Raw genomic sequence first — 18,266 nt, 5'->3', positions numbered from 1 at the left:
GTACTCCCCACATTCTGAACCTGGATCTTATGAAAGCCAGGCAGGCTTCAAGAATTCATACTTCCCTAGGTACATTGTCAGGTCTCTTTCCTGAGGCCTCTTCCACAAAGCTTTTATTCAGCTGGTCCAGTGATTATGATGTCATCACTTGCAAGGTCAGCCAGTGTCTCCTTGATAGTGTTTTGTAAAGTCTTTAATGCTGATTGGAACACAATGCTTTATTTCTAGTGCTTCCTCAAGAACATTTGTGGAGAATCTATCAACACCATTTCAGTTCCTCAAGTTGCCTAAGCTGATCAAGTTTTGCATTTAGGCCTAATTTAGACAACTAGCTATGACCAACAGCCCGGGCTGAGTCGGTCCCATTTGCCTTATGGGTATTTTCATCCTCAATGATCAACATTTCTCCCTATTCATCTTTAAGAAATTGATGGGCACCAATCTCTGAATTAGCAGTGGAGCACTCTTCCAGAGGTCTGATGAAACTGGACACCAATTAATCCTGCTTCAGTTGTAGCTGAGCATCACCCACGTAGGAGAATGCCTTCAAACTAAAAAAGCAGAGCTGGTCACTCACTGGTTCTCCATATTGTAAGAAGCTGGCTCTGTATAACTATACCAAAATTAGGTATAATGTGCACAGAGTTCAGGGGTTCCCCAGAGGCTTAATAGTGGATAATACTAATGCTATCTTTTGTGGTAGTATGGTCGAGCAGTTAGGCTTATCAGAGGGTAGTGCAAAGCATTTGTTGTACACATAGTCAAGAAATGAGGCACACACTCAATGACTTACTCCAGGCCAATGTTTTTTATATACCAAAAATATATCTTGTTACTTTAGTACTAGAACCAGAAGAACTTTATTGCAGATAAGTAGTTGTCAATAGGTATCAAGTATATGTATCAAATGTACTCTGTTTGGATTTTGTAAACAAAGTAGTTTACAAGTAAGTAGCAATTTTCTATTTCAAAAGTTGACTCTGCAGTTTACATAGGAATCCATAGAGTCCTAGGGGGGAAAAGTGTTAGCACATAAAACAGGTAAGTAGACAACTTACGATTCTAGTCTTCGTATTTAGCATATCCACAGGTCAAAGTTTAGGCTGACCCCAAAAGTGCACCACCAGCAGCTATGGGGCTGGCTGGATGCAGAAGTCAAAGCTGGCATCAGGTTTGTAATGGAATCTTATGAGGACAGGGGGTGCTTGGTAGAAACCAGATTGCAGGTAAGTACCTTCAGTTCCCAGCCACAGGCCTAGGGGGTTTAGGTCGGCACCATCGGGGTCACAGGAACATACCAAACACGCACCCTCGGCTGGACAGGGTGCAGCGTGCAAACACAGAGCTAGGCCCCCAATGCTTTTGAATTGGGGACCCCGCATGTCTAAAAAGATGCTGCAGGCTGTGTCAGGGTGGTCCATCCTTAGAAACCAAAGGAGAGGTGCCTGCTTGACATTGCTGGACCGTTGGTCGAATTTCCCAAGGCCAGGGGGCTGCAGGTGCAGGCGTCTCATCGGGTGTCTTCGTCGGATCCGGTCGCGGTCAGGGGGGTCCTCCGGATTGAGGCTGCAGACGTTGTTGTGTTGGCCAAGAGGTGTCAATCCAAGGTGGACTCAAGGTCAGAATCACCTAGGGATCTTCTCTGGACCGGTGGGCCACCTGGAGTTGGGCCGTGGGTGGCAGGTGCAGACTGGGCAGGGCTTGCGGATCCTGGGCAGTTCTGTAGTTGTTATGGTGATTTCTTCTGGACAGGGCCGCAGTCCTTGGGTGTTCTTGGTCCTCTGCTGGGCAGGCAGCCCTCTGTGCGTTTGTAGAGGTCGCTGGTCCTGCAGGATGCTTCCTCTTCTTGGAACCAGGAGTATTTGAAGCTGCAGACAGGCAGCTAGGGCTGGGGCCAAGTCAGCTGTCGTCTAGAGTCTTCACTGCTGGGGTGGGATTAGCAGTCCTTCTTCTTTCTTCTGAGGGTCGCCAGGAATCTGGTGAGTAAGTTTCAAGGGAGACCCCAAATACTAGACTTAGGGGCGTTACAGGTGTCAGAGGGCAGTAGCCTATGGCTACTGGGCATTCTGGGTGGGAAGGCCCACTGTCACAATTGGCAGCCAGTCCTTGGACTGGAGGAAATCAAAACCAGAGTTGACAAAGCCAATAGTTTTGGATGATTTCAAATTTCTACTAAACTTTACAGACACATAGAGTACATAGACGGCAGCCCTTAAAGCCTCCCTCGCATACAGAACAGATACAGCATGGCATTAGCTGCACATATTTCCCTCAGACAGGTGGTCTCAAGAAAGGTACATGACACATGTGGGGTGTGGTGCGCTTTTCTCTATGTCACTTCTAGTGCTTTGTCTTCATTTCTCAAGGCTAACTTTGGAGTACTATTCAGTAATGGGTGCTGAATACTGTGTTCATCTGAGTCTGGTAATGGGGCTTATATGGAGTGTAGGCTGGTGACTAGTGGTTGCAAGAAGTTAAATGTGTAGTTCAAGAAAACTTTAGTACTCTGTTTACTCTGGTCATTGTTTTGATTTATAGATGCCACATTGGGATTTAGTTTTCAGTTCTGTAGGCCAGTGGATCCCAACCTCAGGACTCGTGTGGGTCCACAGATTCCAGTAATGATTTAGTGGGGGTCTCCAGGTTCCAGTAATGATTAAGTGGGGGTCCCTAGAAGTCAAATGGTTGGGAAAAACTGCTGTAGGCCACATTTATGTGATATTGTGCAGTTCTGGGTGCCACCTCTGGCTTATTGTGATCAGTAGAAGGGCTGCCTCTGGTGTACTGTTTTCTTTTGGGGCCGTCTCTACTGAATTGCATCCAAATAAAGAATCCTCAGTTGGAGTATTGTTCCGTTGTGCAGGCCTCATCTGAAGCATGCTGTCAAATTTTGAATACACTACTGAAAAGGTATGTGCAGTTTTGAAGAGAACCTCTCGAGGAATGTTTCACCTTATGGGGACCACCTTATATGTTACTTGTCTTTTGATAAGTACTCTTCTTTCATTGTTTTAACCCTGTAGTGTTGTGAGTAGCCACAGATATGTGCCTGTTTCACATCTCTGAGAATACTCATACCCTAGAGCCTGGTTTATTGTGAGAGGTGTATGGAGGCTAGCGTCACCAAAGTAAGCATAATCCCTACCAGAAGCCACACTACTGATTTGTGGTGACCAAAATCCTAAATGAATTAGTGTCTTCGGAAATGGTGCATCCAGGATAGTTCAGGATCAACACAAGTGACATAAAAAAACTCCTCAAGCGCCTGAACTAGATCATCGTGGCAGAATTATCAAAGGGTCAGAGATAAGAAAGGCACAGATTGTGTAAGAACATTACACTGAGAATATTGTATATATGATAGGAGGTGCAGCACAGAGACGACTTGTAAAAGGGGACAGAAAGAAGAACATAGAGTGATGACCCCACTGGCAAATAGGAGCTAGAAACATTGCAGCACCTTGCGCTTTAGAAGGTCATTCTTTATTCACCTCTAGCCCCTCCTATATGACAGAAAGGTATGGTGTAGTAAAACTGCTATGCTAAATGTAGCACCTTAGGGATTATAAACTCGGTGTGCCATTATAAAAATCTTTTGGGGGGAAAAAAGTGTCTAATTTTAGAAGGTGGTATCTTCTGCATATGATTTAATGAGAGATCTCTGCCTTTCCCAAAACTCTGCCTGCCTGGCCAAAGTTATCATGAATAGCCAGGAATTGTGTGCTGCGATTATGGGCATGACAAGAAGCAGAAAGCAGGTGAGCCAGATGACTACTGGAATAACAACCCAAGGCAGTGATTCCCAACCTGTGGTCCGGAGACCCTTGGAGTCCACGAAGCCTACTCTAGGGGTTCACATTTACTTAGAAAATTAAATATTAACTGATTTTAATAAAGTGTATATAGATAAACAAACTGTACATTTTCAAAGTTTAAAATGTTCTGGAAATGTGACGAAATGTGAAATTGGATGCTAAAAATTAAGTTTGTATCCTCAGATTGATTTGTGAGAGCAGTGTAAGTGCATCATACAGAATAGAGTATGGATGATTGGTGGCCTCAATTGAGTTTAGATACGCACTAACCCTCCTATAAAGATTACCATTTGATTTTTATTATATTTGATTGTGAACTAAATACATTATTTCATCATTTTGTATTTGTTTGATGACTGCCTGTTTCTGTATTGTTTGTGTATCGTATAGTGGTTCAAATCATCAAAAATGCTTAGGCCAGGTTTCCAGACTTTCAGTAATAACTTGGTCGGGCTCCCCAGATTTCAGTGCCCCAAGACATGTCTCAGGCCAGGTACTGGACAAGGAGAAGGAAGAACAGGACAGACGGGACACAGGCAGTTGCAAAGTGATCCGGGAGTCCTAACAATAATGCAGGTTTGAGGGTATTGCATAGTCTAATTGGCAGAAGCAAAAATTAGCCTTTGCGTCTGCATTTTTACCAGTTCTGGAAGCCACCACTAGTGTATTGTGCCGTTATTTGGAAGCAGCCTCTACCATATTACCTCCAGTTCTAGAGGCAACATACAGTGTAATGTCCAGTCTGAAAACATTATTTGGACGAATTTTGCTCATTTCCAAAGGTCAGTGGTGGTTTCTTAGTTTTAAAGGAGTCATAAATTCTGCATTGTTGCAGGACTCGATTGAAATATTTTGTCAAGTTCCTGAAAGGCCCCACATGGATCTGGTCAATTCCTCACAAGCGTATTGCTTCTGCTTTTAAAGGCCGCATCTGGAGTTTTGTGGCCTGTTCTGATAGTTAACTGTTCAGGTCTTTATTTTTCGATGTCGTGTTGGCTCTGTGTGAGTGTTTCTTCGGGGTGGTCCTGTCGGTCTCCCTTCGTCAAGGCAATCACCATATGCTTGAAAGAAAATAATGAACACATTACAGATCAGTGTGAAATTAATTACTTACTATTTTTATAATATATTTTTGAGTTGTGTCTATTTAAATTATGCAATCAATATTTGTATACATATGTTGGATTTTAGTTACGCTTTAAATTATTTTGTTTGATCCGGTTTAGCTTCTCCGCCTGTTTCCTAATTTGGTCTCCATTTATGATTTTTAAACCTGACGACAAAGCAAATAAACCTGAAATTGATGCATTCAACCTCCATTTACCACGTTGTTGTCTGTGAAGTCCCCTACGTAACTTAGCATGGGGTGTTTTTTTTTTTCATCCTCCTTAGACCTAACAGTGTGGCAATGCGAAGAAAAGACTAGAAGGAGGCCGTGTTAGAGCTGATGGGTTGAGAAACATAGGGGCTGCTACAGTGAAGGGATTTCTCCCCTGCTGGAAAGAGCCTGTGTGTTACAGCTCTTCCACTATATTATGTGAAATTGTAAGCTAGGACGTATCTTTTTATTTGTCCTTTACATGCCTGAGAATTTTGAAGTCACTCATGTTTTCAAAATGTATCCTGTTTCTAGTTGCCCTTGTGGAAAGCCGCTCTGACCCAGGTGGACTCAACTTAGTTAGCTCCTACCAAACAAATCGGATCGGCGATCCCTCCGATCTTGTGGCCCTAGCTCAACAGGTGCAAAAGGTGAGACGTTTGAATTGTTACATGCCCTTACTTCATACACTGAGTACCCTGGTGATCTGGTTAACCTATATTTTTAACTGACCTTTTTCGTTTTATATTCCAGATCATGGACTTTTTCCTCAGTAATAACGATTATAAAATATATTCCCTGTTAAATTATGCGTAACTGTTCTCAGCAACATGAAGGTTTTCCCATACTAGATGTTGCATAAATCTCATGAGGAGAAATTGGAAAATCATTTGCCCAAAATTATCAAAAAGAATAATTGTACCATTGAAAGTCCACACGTATTTAATACTGTGTAAGATGTATTGCAGGAAACATTGACCATCATGATTGGGTTCTGCATGATTTCTGAGTAACATATAGATAAGTGGACGAGGACAGAGATGTTTAAAGGCATGTGCAAAGTGGCTCTAGCCCAGGGCCCCAGCCTATCAGGGGGCCCCCCCAGATACCGCCATCTGTGTTCTGCAGAGAGGCTTACCTTGATGACCTTGAATAATTCTTAAACGGATTGTTTTAAATACTGATTTCCTTTAATGTATGTTCAGTGTGGGTGATGTGTGAGAGTCTGTACAGACATTTTTGTGAGAAATATTGTGTTTCCATAAAAAAAAGTTTTTTTTTAGATCAAAAGAGGACCTCGCATATGAGAAATGGAAGGGTGTCACAGAGATCATTTGCAGTAACATTAGTGAGCTGCTGCTGTGTTCCAGTATTAAAAACACGTCACTATCCCTGAATATTCGATGTAAACACATTTCGAATTTGGACGGTTGTGCCTGTCAACTCAGTGCTGGCGAAAGAAGGCATGAAAGAGCTCGAATTGGATCATAGCATTTTCGAACAGGGCCCCCAAAAATATGTTTGGCCCCAAAGTCCTTAAGATTTCCCTGGACAAGGAACCACCTTGTTGCAAGGCAGCAGGCATTACCAGGAGTGTTCCTTTAAGACGAGTTACAGTGCACATTTAGGGAACATTCTAATTTGGGCGTAGCATAGAGTGCATTTGGTGAGTGGAATTGCACTCCACTCCACTTCCAGTGTACTTGTGAAGCAGTGCTCCTCAGTAACCACACACACAGTGCCTACTGCAGCTACAGTCGGGGTGGAACATTGAAAGGATCTAACCCTGAGTTTAAGGTCTTCATTCTTAATTTAGTGTTACCTGAATGGTAAGTCCAACTCTTTTGCTAATTATGCCCCAAGGGTTTTTGCCAACATGGTTTTCTCACCCAGGAGTGGGAGGAAATGTGACTAGTTAGCACGTTCGGTGATTATCATGTGCTCAACTAGTTACCCAAATTGCATGTATCTGGAAGGAGCCCCTTCAATATTAATGCTGAGCAAAGAAAGGGGAAACCTCATAAATGGTCCGAGACCAAAAGCCTTCCTTATCCAAACCAAGGAACCATATCCTTTCATATTTTTAGCACTCAGCCAGCATAATCCTGCTACCAAGCCGCACTTCCGCCCTTGTTGGACATTTGTCTATTAGGCAACACAGGATCATGACACATTTCTGCTCAAGGTTCTTGGGTTTTTCCTGAAGAATTGACACATACTTGATTTGATAGTCTCTGTAAGTTCTCACGCCTTTAATACTCTAGGTACCACCTCCCTAACCATTATTTACACCTGTTAAATATCAAAATGTAAAACAATGTATAGAAAATGATGTGGGTTTCAGTTATTCTGTGATTGTTCATGTACTTTGTTTTGCTGAGCTACCAGATTGCTGTCCAATAACTAACCCTTTGCCACTTTCTCATTCTTGCCTTCTCACATGTTCCCCAGTTGCTTTCAAATTTTGAGATAACGTCATATACCACCCATCCGTGCATAACAAACAGAGAAATTAACTAAATACATTTAGTGATAATTTGTTCTTCCTTTATAGCGAGTATAACTCCCAAATGTAGCCATAGGTTCCAGTGCATCCAAACCGGACCTTTGATATGCGTCACTGAAGCCATGCCAACTCTTATGTATGGCTGATTTGTATAAATGCTGCTTCCTCCCATCTTTCATCTCTTCTGCGTAGCAAATCATTCTCAAAACGTTAGAAACAAATTAGAGAAGTCCTTTTGACCATTGCAGATTGGTTCATTTTTATTACCTTTCTTTACTTTGTAAACTGGTCTATATTTACATTTCATACAAGGGCTTGGCAGGTCTGCCTGTGGTTAAATTAAAAAAATACACATGGAGGACTAAGAAGGTCACTGGGTGGGGCACTGACATTGTGAAATCCCATTTGTACAAAGCAGGGTCTGCCAGAGAGGAATGAGGTAAACCAATCCAGGACAGCTTAGAAGATGCCAATGCAGGAGAACAAAATGGCGCAGAGGATGTGATGGGTTGTCATATCAAATCCACTTCACAGATCGAGGAAACCCGGGTCCAGTATCTGTATTATATTTGAAGCTAGTGGCAAACTGAATTGTTGATGATTCAGTTCTTCAAGGGAACGGTATTCCAGATTGATGAGATTGCAGTAGTTTGTGGTAATCTACCATATTTGATTGTGCAATCGATTACAACTACTCTTTCAAGCATCTTGTCCAGGAAGTGGAGACTAGCAATATGATAGCAATTTATGAAGTAAGCAAGGTTTCCTTAGGAGTAGGAGGATCGGACTGATGCCTGTCTGGAATGATGAGTTAGCAGTACTGATAATGTGAGTACATTTTAAACCACTGTACGCTACCAGCCTAATGCTTTCTATTAACTATTTATGTATGTCCTTCGTTAGATCATTGACATGATACGAAATAACTGCCCTTAGTACAATTTGCATCGAAAATCAGTTACCTCCTTTGCAGTTAACATTCTCCTGTAGGAAGTGTCCGATCCAACCATAGTCAGCATGGATGTCGCAACACTGAGTCAAGTGCACTTTTAGCAACCTAGAGCAGTGATCCACAACAAAACCACATTGCACCGACTCAGCAAGAAAATAATAGATTCAGTTACGTAGAGTTAACTGGTAAAGCAGGTTCTTACTTGTTCTTTCCCTGCTGCTGTTCCCTTTAAACTGCCCAAAGTCATTGACAGTTTGTCAAAGGAGCCATGAGTATTTGAATAAGGCAAGAGGTATGACATGCACTTTGTCAAGTCAGATAGCTCTTGTGAATTGCAGTGACCTCCAACACTTTGCAGTCTGAAGAACAGATGGATATATATATATATGTGTGTGTGTGTGTGTATATATATATATATATATATATATATATATATATATATATATATATATATACTGCTCCCACCGCAGTTCATGATGTGCAAGGACAGGCACATCTAAATGCTACAGTTTTAGAGGAGTGCCAGTAAGAACCAGGAATGTGTGAAGGAAAGGGTCAGAGACTGTGATAGTGGCCTCTGAGAAGGTGTACTCAGCATTGCGGATTCTGATGTACTGTGCATGTCCAGAGCAGATAATTTATAGTTTCAGAGTTTTGTATGTCATATTTGAGACTCCACCCAGCGAGTGGCTCTCTCATCTAACTTACTCAATCATGCTAGCATTTATAGGAAGCTGCTCCCCATCCTCAAGTTGTGAGGTACCATTATGCTGTACTGCATGATTGGGAGGGCATACATTTGACCCTAATGCATTTCACGTAAAAAAATTGTTATCGGGTGCACCTTTTACCTGACAGGATTACTAAATCACCATCCACCTTTTTTTCCAGAACCTATTGGAAGTCCTTCTTTTGTATGACCCCGGTCATCTGCCTCTGGCCTCTGGGTCTCCTTCACTAACAATGTTCTAATTCATTTGATCAGGCGTTTTAATTATTTTCACAAAAGCTTATAATGGTCCAAGTCTTCCTCCTTCATCTCATCATGGACAGTCCTGAGAGCCCTTCTCAGTCTATACCGAAGTCTCTATTCTTTATCGAAATCATGGATTGCAAATGTTTCCTATTCTAACACGTCTCTTCACATCAGTGGCTTTGACCACTTCTTCCATTTTTCATAATTGTTCAGGGTCACCTGATCATGATTCCTTTCAAAGTGGATCTGTCCTTTCAGTATTTGAACCGCTCCCTTCCAGTTGCGAATCTCAATGTCTCTGGTAATCGGGATACATTATGCTCTAGGGATTTTCTTTGATAGTTGTGTGAGCCTTGCCTTGTAATATATCAGTAGCTTGCACAGCTGTAACTGACCGATTTGGCAGGTGATTAGTCCATGCACAGGCCAGCACGTCGAATGTTTCTTTATTCCCACTAATTGCCTGTTTAAATGGATGTCTAAGTGAACCCCTAATGAAAGTCTCATGGCTGACTGCTCCCTCCAGGAACCTGCCATTAAGCATCTTCAGACATGAGGCAGTATATGTAACAGCATGGTGCCATGGATCCACTTGAGACCTGATTAGGGGAAAAGAATGTGACCGAGATTGGTACACGTGGTTGGGATAGTTGTATACCGCACTCAGTAGGATTGTGTTTTTCATTATTTACCGTTAAAGGTATCATTTCTTTTTTGATTTAGTGGCACAGTTTGGACTAAAACCTAGATCTCCAAAACAGACTAGCTGCCTCGTCGTGTCTCATTCCAAATTCTGGCCTTTTACCATGGGTGTGCACTTTTCCCTTTTCAACATTGTTTGCCAGTCGAATATGAAAAGGATAAGAAAAATGCCAATCTGAAATGAATTCTTTTTCGGAGCATTCACTTGCCCCTGTTTGCAATTCAGCAGCTTGTTTGGCGTATTGTTTGTTTCCGAAATGCACTGCTTAAGAACTAAAATAACTTTCGGAAGAAAGAATATACTCTTATGCCTTCATCTTCCAAAGTATTTGATGCAAACTTGGTCTTTTGGCCTTCTAACCTCTCTTCGGATCTCCTTGCTTCCCTTTCCTCTTACCTGGTAAACCTGCATGTTTTTGCTGTTTTCACTTTAAAAAGAACAGTCATACCTTTCTGTTCATTGTTAAATCAGTTTCCTGCGTACTGTTGCTGGATTTTTCTGTGAAAAAACAAGTATCATTAAAATGATGTATCCAGAAAAGTTAATGGCTTGCTGCCAATAGCCTATTTCATAAAATAAATTGACTGTTATTTTTTAAATGAGCTGGCTCACTTTTTGCAGATGCTGTACCTTTCTGCAGATCTGAAGCACTCCCTGTAAAATATTTTATTTTTGGTAAAAGTGACCTGGCATCTTAGGAACATGACCACTCTTTATGCTAAATTTACGTAGGTGGCCCCTGGTACTCACCAACAGCACATATTTCTTAGAACCTAACACTTTAAGTTTGTCCTATGGACAGCATTCCTGATTATACTGCATCTTTATACACAATTTATGTACTTCTTCGAACAGTGTGTTTAGTGCTGTCAATCGCACAGGACTTGGCGTGTGTCGCCTATTTGTCTGATGTATGCATGTTATATTGTTCTGTGCCAAACACACCTTAATCGATGCTCCCTAGGTAATCAGTCTCACTGGACTGAGAGTACAGACATTAACAAATGCCTACCCTACATGCCCGCTCTAGCCCCTTGAAGCCTTGTCAAACGCATAGATTGGATTACCAGTCACCAGATGGACAGAATATACTTAATGCAAGGGGACGCAATGCCTGTCTATTGGACCTCCAGTCCAGGAGAGATTCTCAAGAGTGGGAAGTGTCACCAGCAGTCAGCCTGAGCCAGGCACATAAGCCATTGGTATGCAAAACAAGTCCAGCGCCGCTCCTAACAAGCAGTCTCATAACGAAGCCTGAAGGCCCCCCTGCAAAGTATAGGAAGGGGCACCCCTAACCAAGTCAGGAGATTTCAGGCCAGGGGCCCGCCGCATGTGTGCATTGTACTGTGCTGAGGGGGGCGTCTGTAGGCCAGGGCCCCCACACCACAGGGGCTGCGGGGGGCTATTGTTAACACCAGTGCTATTAACTAAGACTGGACCTTGTGCACTGTATTTGTATAGGCCAAGGCTAGCCTGGGCCCACTGCTCATCTGGCAGTAGGCGTACCCACGCCCTTTCTTGTGCAGAGGGACAGGTGTCGGAGAAAACACTGTGATGAGACAATGACCCCATCTGAATCCTCTATCCCACGCCTCACCAGCCTCCTGTCACTGTGTGCTTCAGCAGCAGTGGCAACACATGGCAGACAGTCATGCTACACTAAGCAAGACTTCATGTCGGGTAGCATTATTTGAGGGTTACATCCTTTGGAGCAGCACGGCAAAAGGCAAACAATTTAAAAAATAACTGTATGTTCTTGATGTGCCATATTAATATTACAGAGTGCACTTCTCATCTACTGCTGGATATCAAATGGTTGGTTGATATGAAAAGACAGAGTATGATAAATGAAAATTATTCCATATGCTTCTCTTTCCCGTGAATCCAAATTTGAACATTTTCTGCTGCACCTTTAGTAACTTCACCGTAGTAGTTTTCTTCTGCAGTGGCATTGGCTAGATGTTTAATGCACCAGCTTCATGAAAAGTGTTAGGTACAGTGTACATTGGCACTCACAGTAAAAGTGACATATCTGATGTCAAGAGGTAAGGGTGTTTTTCAGAAGTCATCCACCAAGAAGGCAAGAGTCTCATTGATGGGTCAGCCACTGTCTGCAGTGAGAGGTTCTTTCAGGCAGCATCATAATTATCTATTAATAATGTGTCTTGACAATTGAGAATGTTCTTGTGGTCTGCTGCTTCTGCATTTCACTAGGAGAACAGTTAGTAAATAATGCAGAAGTCCAGCTGCCACATATTTTGTGTGAGCATGTGTGACTTATTCTTGAACTACTGCTGGCTTACTCCTGAAACCCAGAGGTTACTCTGGGAATTTAGGAATTCTCCAAGAGTAAATCATTAGAAAATCTTTGTGAATCAGCCCGCATGGCTTTTAAGTAGATGAAGTAGCTAGGACTGAGCCAGATGTACAAGGCATTTCCTCTTTAAGTTTCCAGTTACGTATATAGAGCAAGATGTTCCACCAAGAGCAACATTTTCTCCCCATGCAACTGCCATCAATCCCTGGTCCACTGCAAGACCTAGTTAATATGAAAAATAGCTGCATTTCATCCTTCAGTGCGGACACCCGTTACACAGCTGATAATGGCCCTGAATTGTGCAACTGGCATCATAGTCAAGTCCTTTCTTTTTTTGCCAAAACCCTTTGCAACTAAAAAAAACTGCACAAAAAGGGGGAGGGGGCATTGCTAACATTTCTCTGAATACATGGATATAACTGCTTAGTTGTACTTGGAATAATGTGTCAAAGTGTCACACAACACAATCTTCACAGTGTAGCTTGCAATCCTTGTGGGTGAGCACTTTAGTGCCCCATATAGGAGGTAGTAAGTGTTATAGAAATGCTACAGCATAATACAGAAAACACACAAGGAATAAAAATGCCACATATAAACACACCAAAATCTTAAAAATGACACAAGTGGGCAAACTCAAAATGTTGGCAGTTATTCATGGGTGCAGCAGTATTGGACTGGGCTGTAGTGTCTTGGAGCCATGTCCAATCATGCAGCTTGCACTATAAAGGTAATATTGCCCCCCTTAGTCACATGCATCACTACATTAGCCCAGGGTAGGCAGATCCTGCAGGCTTCAGACGGAGCTCTTAGGTTGTCAGGCATGAGTAGCTGTGAGTAAACAGGGCTGATTGCAGAGGCCCCCTAACTTTTTGCCCCCATTTTTCACCTTTTGCTGGTGTTTTCCTGACTCTGATGATGCCCTGGGTACCGCTAACCAGTCCCAGGGCCTGTGCTCTGTATATAATAAGTATGCAAATTAGGCTAATTATAATTAACCTACCTATAAGTCCCAAGTATATGGTAGGGCATGTAGGTTTAGGGACCTCAGCAGAGGTAGTGCACCCATAGGTACACTGCTGAGGTGCCCCCCTAGGGTCATTCTAAAGGCAGGCCTGCCTTGCTGGTTGCTTTTAAACTAAAGTTTTATGCAAATTCGACTTTACAATTACAAGTACTTCCAAAGTCTTAAACTACCTTATTGTTACATATGTCACCCCTAAGGTGTTCCCTATCTGCCCCTATGGCTGAGTGCCATGTAACTATAAGCAGGGACATTATAAAAATAGTTTTAGAAGCCCTGGTGAGGTAAAACAGCCAAATTTGTTTTCCTTCATTGTAGTGAATGGCCTCCATAGGCTAGAATGGGGAGACTATTTTAATGTATAAAGTCCCCTTAAGTGTAAGATAATTCAAGTTTGGTATCAAATTAATTGTTATAATAAATCCCACAACTTACAGTTGTGGGATTTAATATAACTTGTTCAGGTAAAGAGTTTTAAACTCTACATAAAAAGTTCCCAACTTCATCCCTGTAGTGCTCTGCTCTGAGTGGCCACCCTCTGGCAGCCTGGCCAGGATGCCTTGATGAGGTATGAAGTAGCCTGGGCTGAACACAAAGTAATGTGCATGCAGGAGGAGAACTCCCTTCAGCAGATGGAGAAGCAGGAAGGGGGGGCTGCCAAACTGGTCTTCAAAGGCAGGGAAGGACATTTGGAGTAGCCCAGCACCTCCCTCACATCCTGCAACCCCAGTCAATTAGGTTCCCTCTTGATGAGATTAGGAGAGGGCAGGAGAAGGGTGTGTTTAAGATTTTTAGCCACACCAGTGGGTGGGCTCAGCCAGATGTAACCTCCAAAGATCACTTTCAGCCATGATGGATTTTTGAGGAATGTTGCTCCCTGGGATTGATTTTTGTCACACTTCCCACGAAGTGGTCATCACAGGGGGAAGGACCTGCACCTGATTGGAGAACCAGGACCACCCTGTTTTTCACCTAGGAGCAACTATAAATATGTCAGAGCTGCACCCACACCTCAGAACCCTACCAGTTCCCTCGAGGAAAAACTACAGGAGAAGAAGGACTGCCCTACTGAACCCCTGACCTGCACCTGGACACTGCACTCTGGAGGACTGCACCAGCTGCACACTTGGGCTTCACCACAAGAAGGACTTTGCCTGGCTCTAACTGGTTCAAGGAGGGACTCCCTGTTTGCTACAGGTGAAAAATTGCTAACCAGAGTCCCCTGCACCAACTCCTGAAGAAACTGACCAGCTGACCACTATCCAGTCACCAATTTGGAGTTTGCGCTAGGTGCATTCTGGGTATTGTAGTCCGCATCCTCAAGGAGCATCTCAGAGCTTCTGGAACCTTGGGGTGAGCTGTGGGCCTTAAAAGAATATCTGTGAGAAGACCCAGAAGTCTGGAGAACTTTTTGAAAAAAGCTAAGTGTAGGTTACTATTGCTAAGTGTAGGTACTTACCTGCCCTTACCAATAACCCATTTTCCAGCAGTAGCCCATTCAGAATAGTTTTAGCGATGTTTTTCCCCCATTGCATAGTCATTAAAGTGTAACAAAAAGCAAAGTAAAAATAATTCAAAACATTATTGACAAAGCTATCGAGAACTTTACCCACCGGCAGGCGCCAGCAGACCACACTACTGTTTGCATAGGCCAGGCCCATCTCTGTCTGATGGCCACCTGCAGGAGATCCAGGTAACAATTGGATGAACAGTACAGGCAGTTACCTTATATTCATAATTAGGAATAGGTGATAAACGTTCGCCAGAACTCTGAAGTTGGTCCATGTCAGGCTCAAGTACCTTAAGCACTCCTTTTTACTTTTCATTCTGGCACTGGTAGTAATGTTTAAAAATTAAACAATTGTGAATGGAGATTGCAAGTTTCAGACTGCAAAGGAAAAAATACTGGATAAACTCCTTAAACCTGATATGGTGCAATTGGGAAATGCTGGGATGGGAGCTGGAGAGCGAGTGACTATGTTGGAGTTATGTGTCTGTCAACATTTTAGCCTGCGTAACAACGCACTGCAGCATAACTGTATGATTATAAGCTGCACAGTAGACTTTTTGTTCATTGGTTTCTCGTAGTTGTGGTCAATTTGTTGAGGCTGCTGGTATGGCCTGCGCTGACATGGCAGGCCCCTCAACAGAAATATACTATTTCCTATGATAAACCCAGGTGGTGTAACTACCTTGCTTTTTAGCAAATGTATGTGAAACACGTGCTTTAAAAATGCACTTTATCACCCCATTTAAAAAAAAATGTTGTCGGGTTTACCAGGCCCCTGCCTTCCTTGAGACAGCTGGGCTCACTCACTCTACTTGTTTGCTACTACTGGTGCTGAATGTAGTAACAAATGAGCAATCAGCCCAGTACTGGAAGCCCTGGTGAGTACCCTGTGCCAGCAGTGAGCTGGTGCCAGTGAGGGAAGTAAGCGGTGCCAGTGAGGGAAGTAAGCGGTGCCAGTAATGGCAGTGGGTGCTACCCAACCAAGGAAAGGCTTGGGCCCCTGCTCAAATAAGTAGTGTGTAGATTAATACGCCTTCATCTTAGCAGGACCAGAGGCAGGGCTCTGTTAGAAAGGAAAGTTGTGATGAGAATTCCATTAAGTCATTGTTTTGGCTCCTATTAGTCACACCGGCAAAGAGTAATTATTGCCACATAAATTGAAAATTAAAAGTAAAACATTAGTTGACATAAGCGAGCTGATTCAGAGTGCCATGGCAGCCATGAGCGTGAAGGAGAGACACAAAAGGAAAAAGAAGTTCGCTCACAGTCAAACATATCGGCAACTGTGAAATTATCCATGTAACGGGGTCAGTCTGTAAGGCGGTAGCAAAACCTCCCTAAAGAGGGACAAATGTAAAGCATTCACCAATGATAACAAAGGATTTTTGAAAGGCAAGCCCATGAATGAGTGAAAGTGATGGGCTTGCGGTGGACATGGTTTAAAGCCCACAATACTTAAAACAGGTCAAAGCATTTACGTGCTTGACCTAACAAGGACTGCAAGTAATGTGCACACCCTAGAACTGGGTGTTGTTTTGCCACCTCCAACTTGTGTGCAATTCTCCAAGGTGAAACGGACACCTGATAAATGTGAGCTGCATGTGATAACTGTCCTAGTAGGAAATGCACCTAGTCCCTTTGCCTCAGGCGTGAATAAGACATGACAACTAACGGTTTAGTGAGGCAAGGCAGCGACAACGCAAAACCAGCACCGACAACGTGAAAGAGTGTCACTAGAAGAGATGTCCTCATGGTGCACCCCAGAAGATTCAGCGGGACACACTTGTCTTCCGATTGATTGTATGTACAAGGAGCATTAAGAAGCCTAGAATGAAAAAGCGGAAGAATCAGTCTTTTTAGCAGAGATATGTTGAACTGGTAAGAGGCACTTTGCTGTACAAGCACTGTAGGATGTTTTAGGTTCAAGAAATGCACACAGAAGAAGCTGTTAGAATGTTTTAATTAGCAGCATTGACACCTCTTGGATCCATTTGCCTAGATGTTCTTGACCATTAAGTTAGGCAGAGATGGAGGTGCTACAAAAGATTAAGATCGACTTAAGAATGGATGCAGAGTTTTTCAAACTTAACGAAACTGTAAATGAATTGGAGCCTCTTATGAAATACAGTGAGATTAATGCTCACAACTCATTAAATCGTAGTACTGAAACAATCAGAGGAAATTAAGCAAATTAAGAACATGCAGTCTAAGAGAATAGATTTCTAGTGAACCAATCCGAGAAACCTTCAAAACCAATCAGGGCACTATAACTTCAAGCCATAGGATTCCCATTGGGAGGTGAGGGATGAGGCTTTACGTGGTTCACTGAGTCCTGGCTGGAGAATCTGTTAGATCTGCAATGTATTGAGCAGCATTTAAAGTTTATCAACTTGAAACTCGCATTTATACATGCTGGTTTAATGTGTAACCTCTTCTTTCCAAGTTCACATCTTTGTACCTTCTTCTTAAACTTGACCCAATATTTGAAGGATGATAGTGCAGATAGTTAAAACTGTTTTTCCTGCAAGGCAAAGAACCACCATCAACATCAGCACCATTCTCACACACGACTGTGTGAACTGGTTGGCAACTCCGCAGAAACCACATGTATTTATTTTAAGTATATAACTTACTAATAAAAGCTTAGGTCACAACAATTGTAAAAAATGCAATATTATAATAAAATATCCAAGAATTGCTAAATTGTGGATATTGAAAATGTGCCTTTTTTTCCAGGGGGATCAATTTATCAGGGCCAATGCTTGTAACAAGCTGACTATTATTGCTGAGCAGATTCGTTTCTTGCAAGAACAGGCACGGAAGGTAAGACACTATTTTCCTGAAACAATTTATTTTTTGTGCCATTGATTTGAAAAAACCCTATGGATTTGATATCTTGCTTCATTGTACTTGATTAAGCTCTCAGTAAGCATAGGTGTCTACATACTTAAAGTTTTAAGATTCAAAATTGAGACCAAGGGGGTCATTACGAGTCTGGTGGTCCCTAAACCACCAGACTCGCAGATGTCGGCCGGACCAGGCTGGAATGCCACATCACAACCCTGGCAGTCTGGCTGCCAGGCAACTGCCAGCTCTGCCAAGATCGGAGATCCCGGCGGTCTGGAGGTGGTGGAAGTCCTATTCCGCCAGAGCTGTGCAGCAAGCAGCGCTGCCCTGGGGATTACAACACTCTTCTCCGCCAGCGGTTTCATGGCAGTACCACCACCATGAAAATGCTGGCAGTGAATGGGTGCAGCTGCACTGCCCATGCACTTGGCATGGGCATTGCAGGGTCCCCCATGGCCAGCACCATCACAATGTTCACTGTCTGTCTTGCAGACAGTGAACATTTCAAGGGTGCTGGTGC

At 42.9% G+C, this 18,266-nt stretch overlaps 1 protein-coding gene across 1 annotated transcript in view; it reads left to right on the top strand.

Annotated features, from left to right (window-relative positions):
- The window catches only part of C6H1orf50 (chromosome 6 C1orf50 homolog), an 85,135-nt gene that overhangs the window by 43,643 nt on the left and 23,226 nt on the right, over nt 1–18,266 (top strand). Inside the window, exons 2-3 of the mRNA XM_069240771.1 lie at nt 5,449–5,564; nt 17,636–17,722. Coding sequence (XP_069096872.1) covers nt 5,449–5,564; nt 17,636–17,722 — 203 coding nt within the window. The remainder of the gene's footprint in view (nt 1–5,448; nt 5,565–17,635; nt 17,723–18,266) is intronic.

Source organism: Pleurodeles waltl, chromosome 6 (assembly GCF_031143425.1).
Source record: "Pleurodeles waltl isolate 20211129_DDA chromosome 6, aPleWal1.hap1.20221129, whole genome shotgun sequence".
In the NCBI taxonomy this organism is placed as follows: Eukaryota; Metazoa; Chordata; class Amphibia; order Caudata; family Salamandridae; genus Pleurodeles; species Pleurodeles waltl.
The sequence above is the reverse complement of the archived record's forward strand: the minus strand, read 5'-3'. Positions and strand labels throughout refer to the sequence as shown.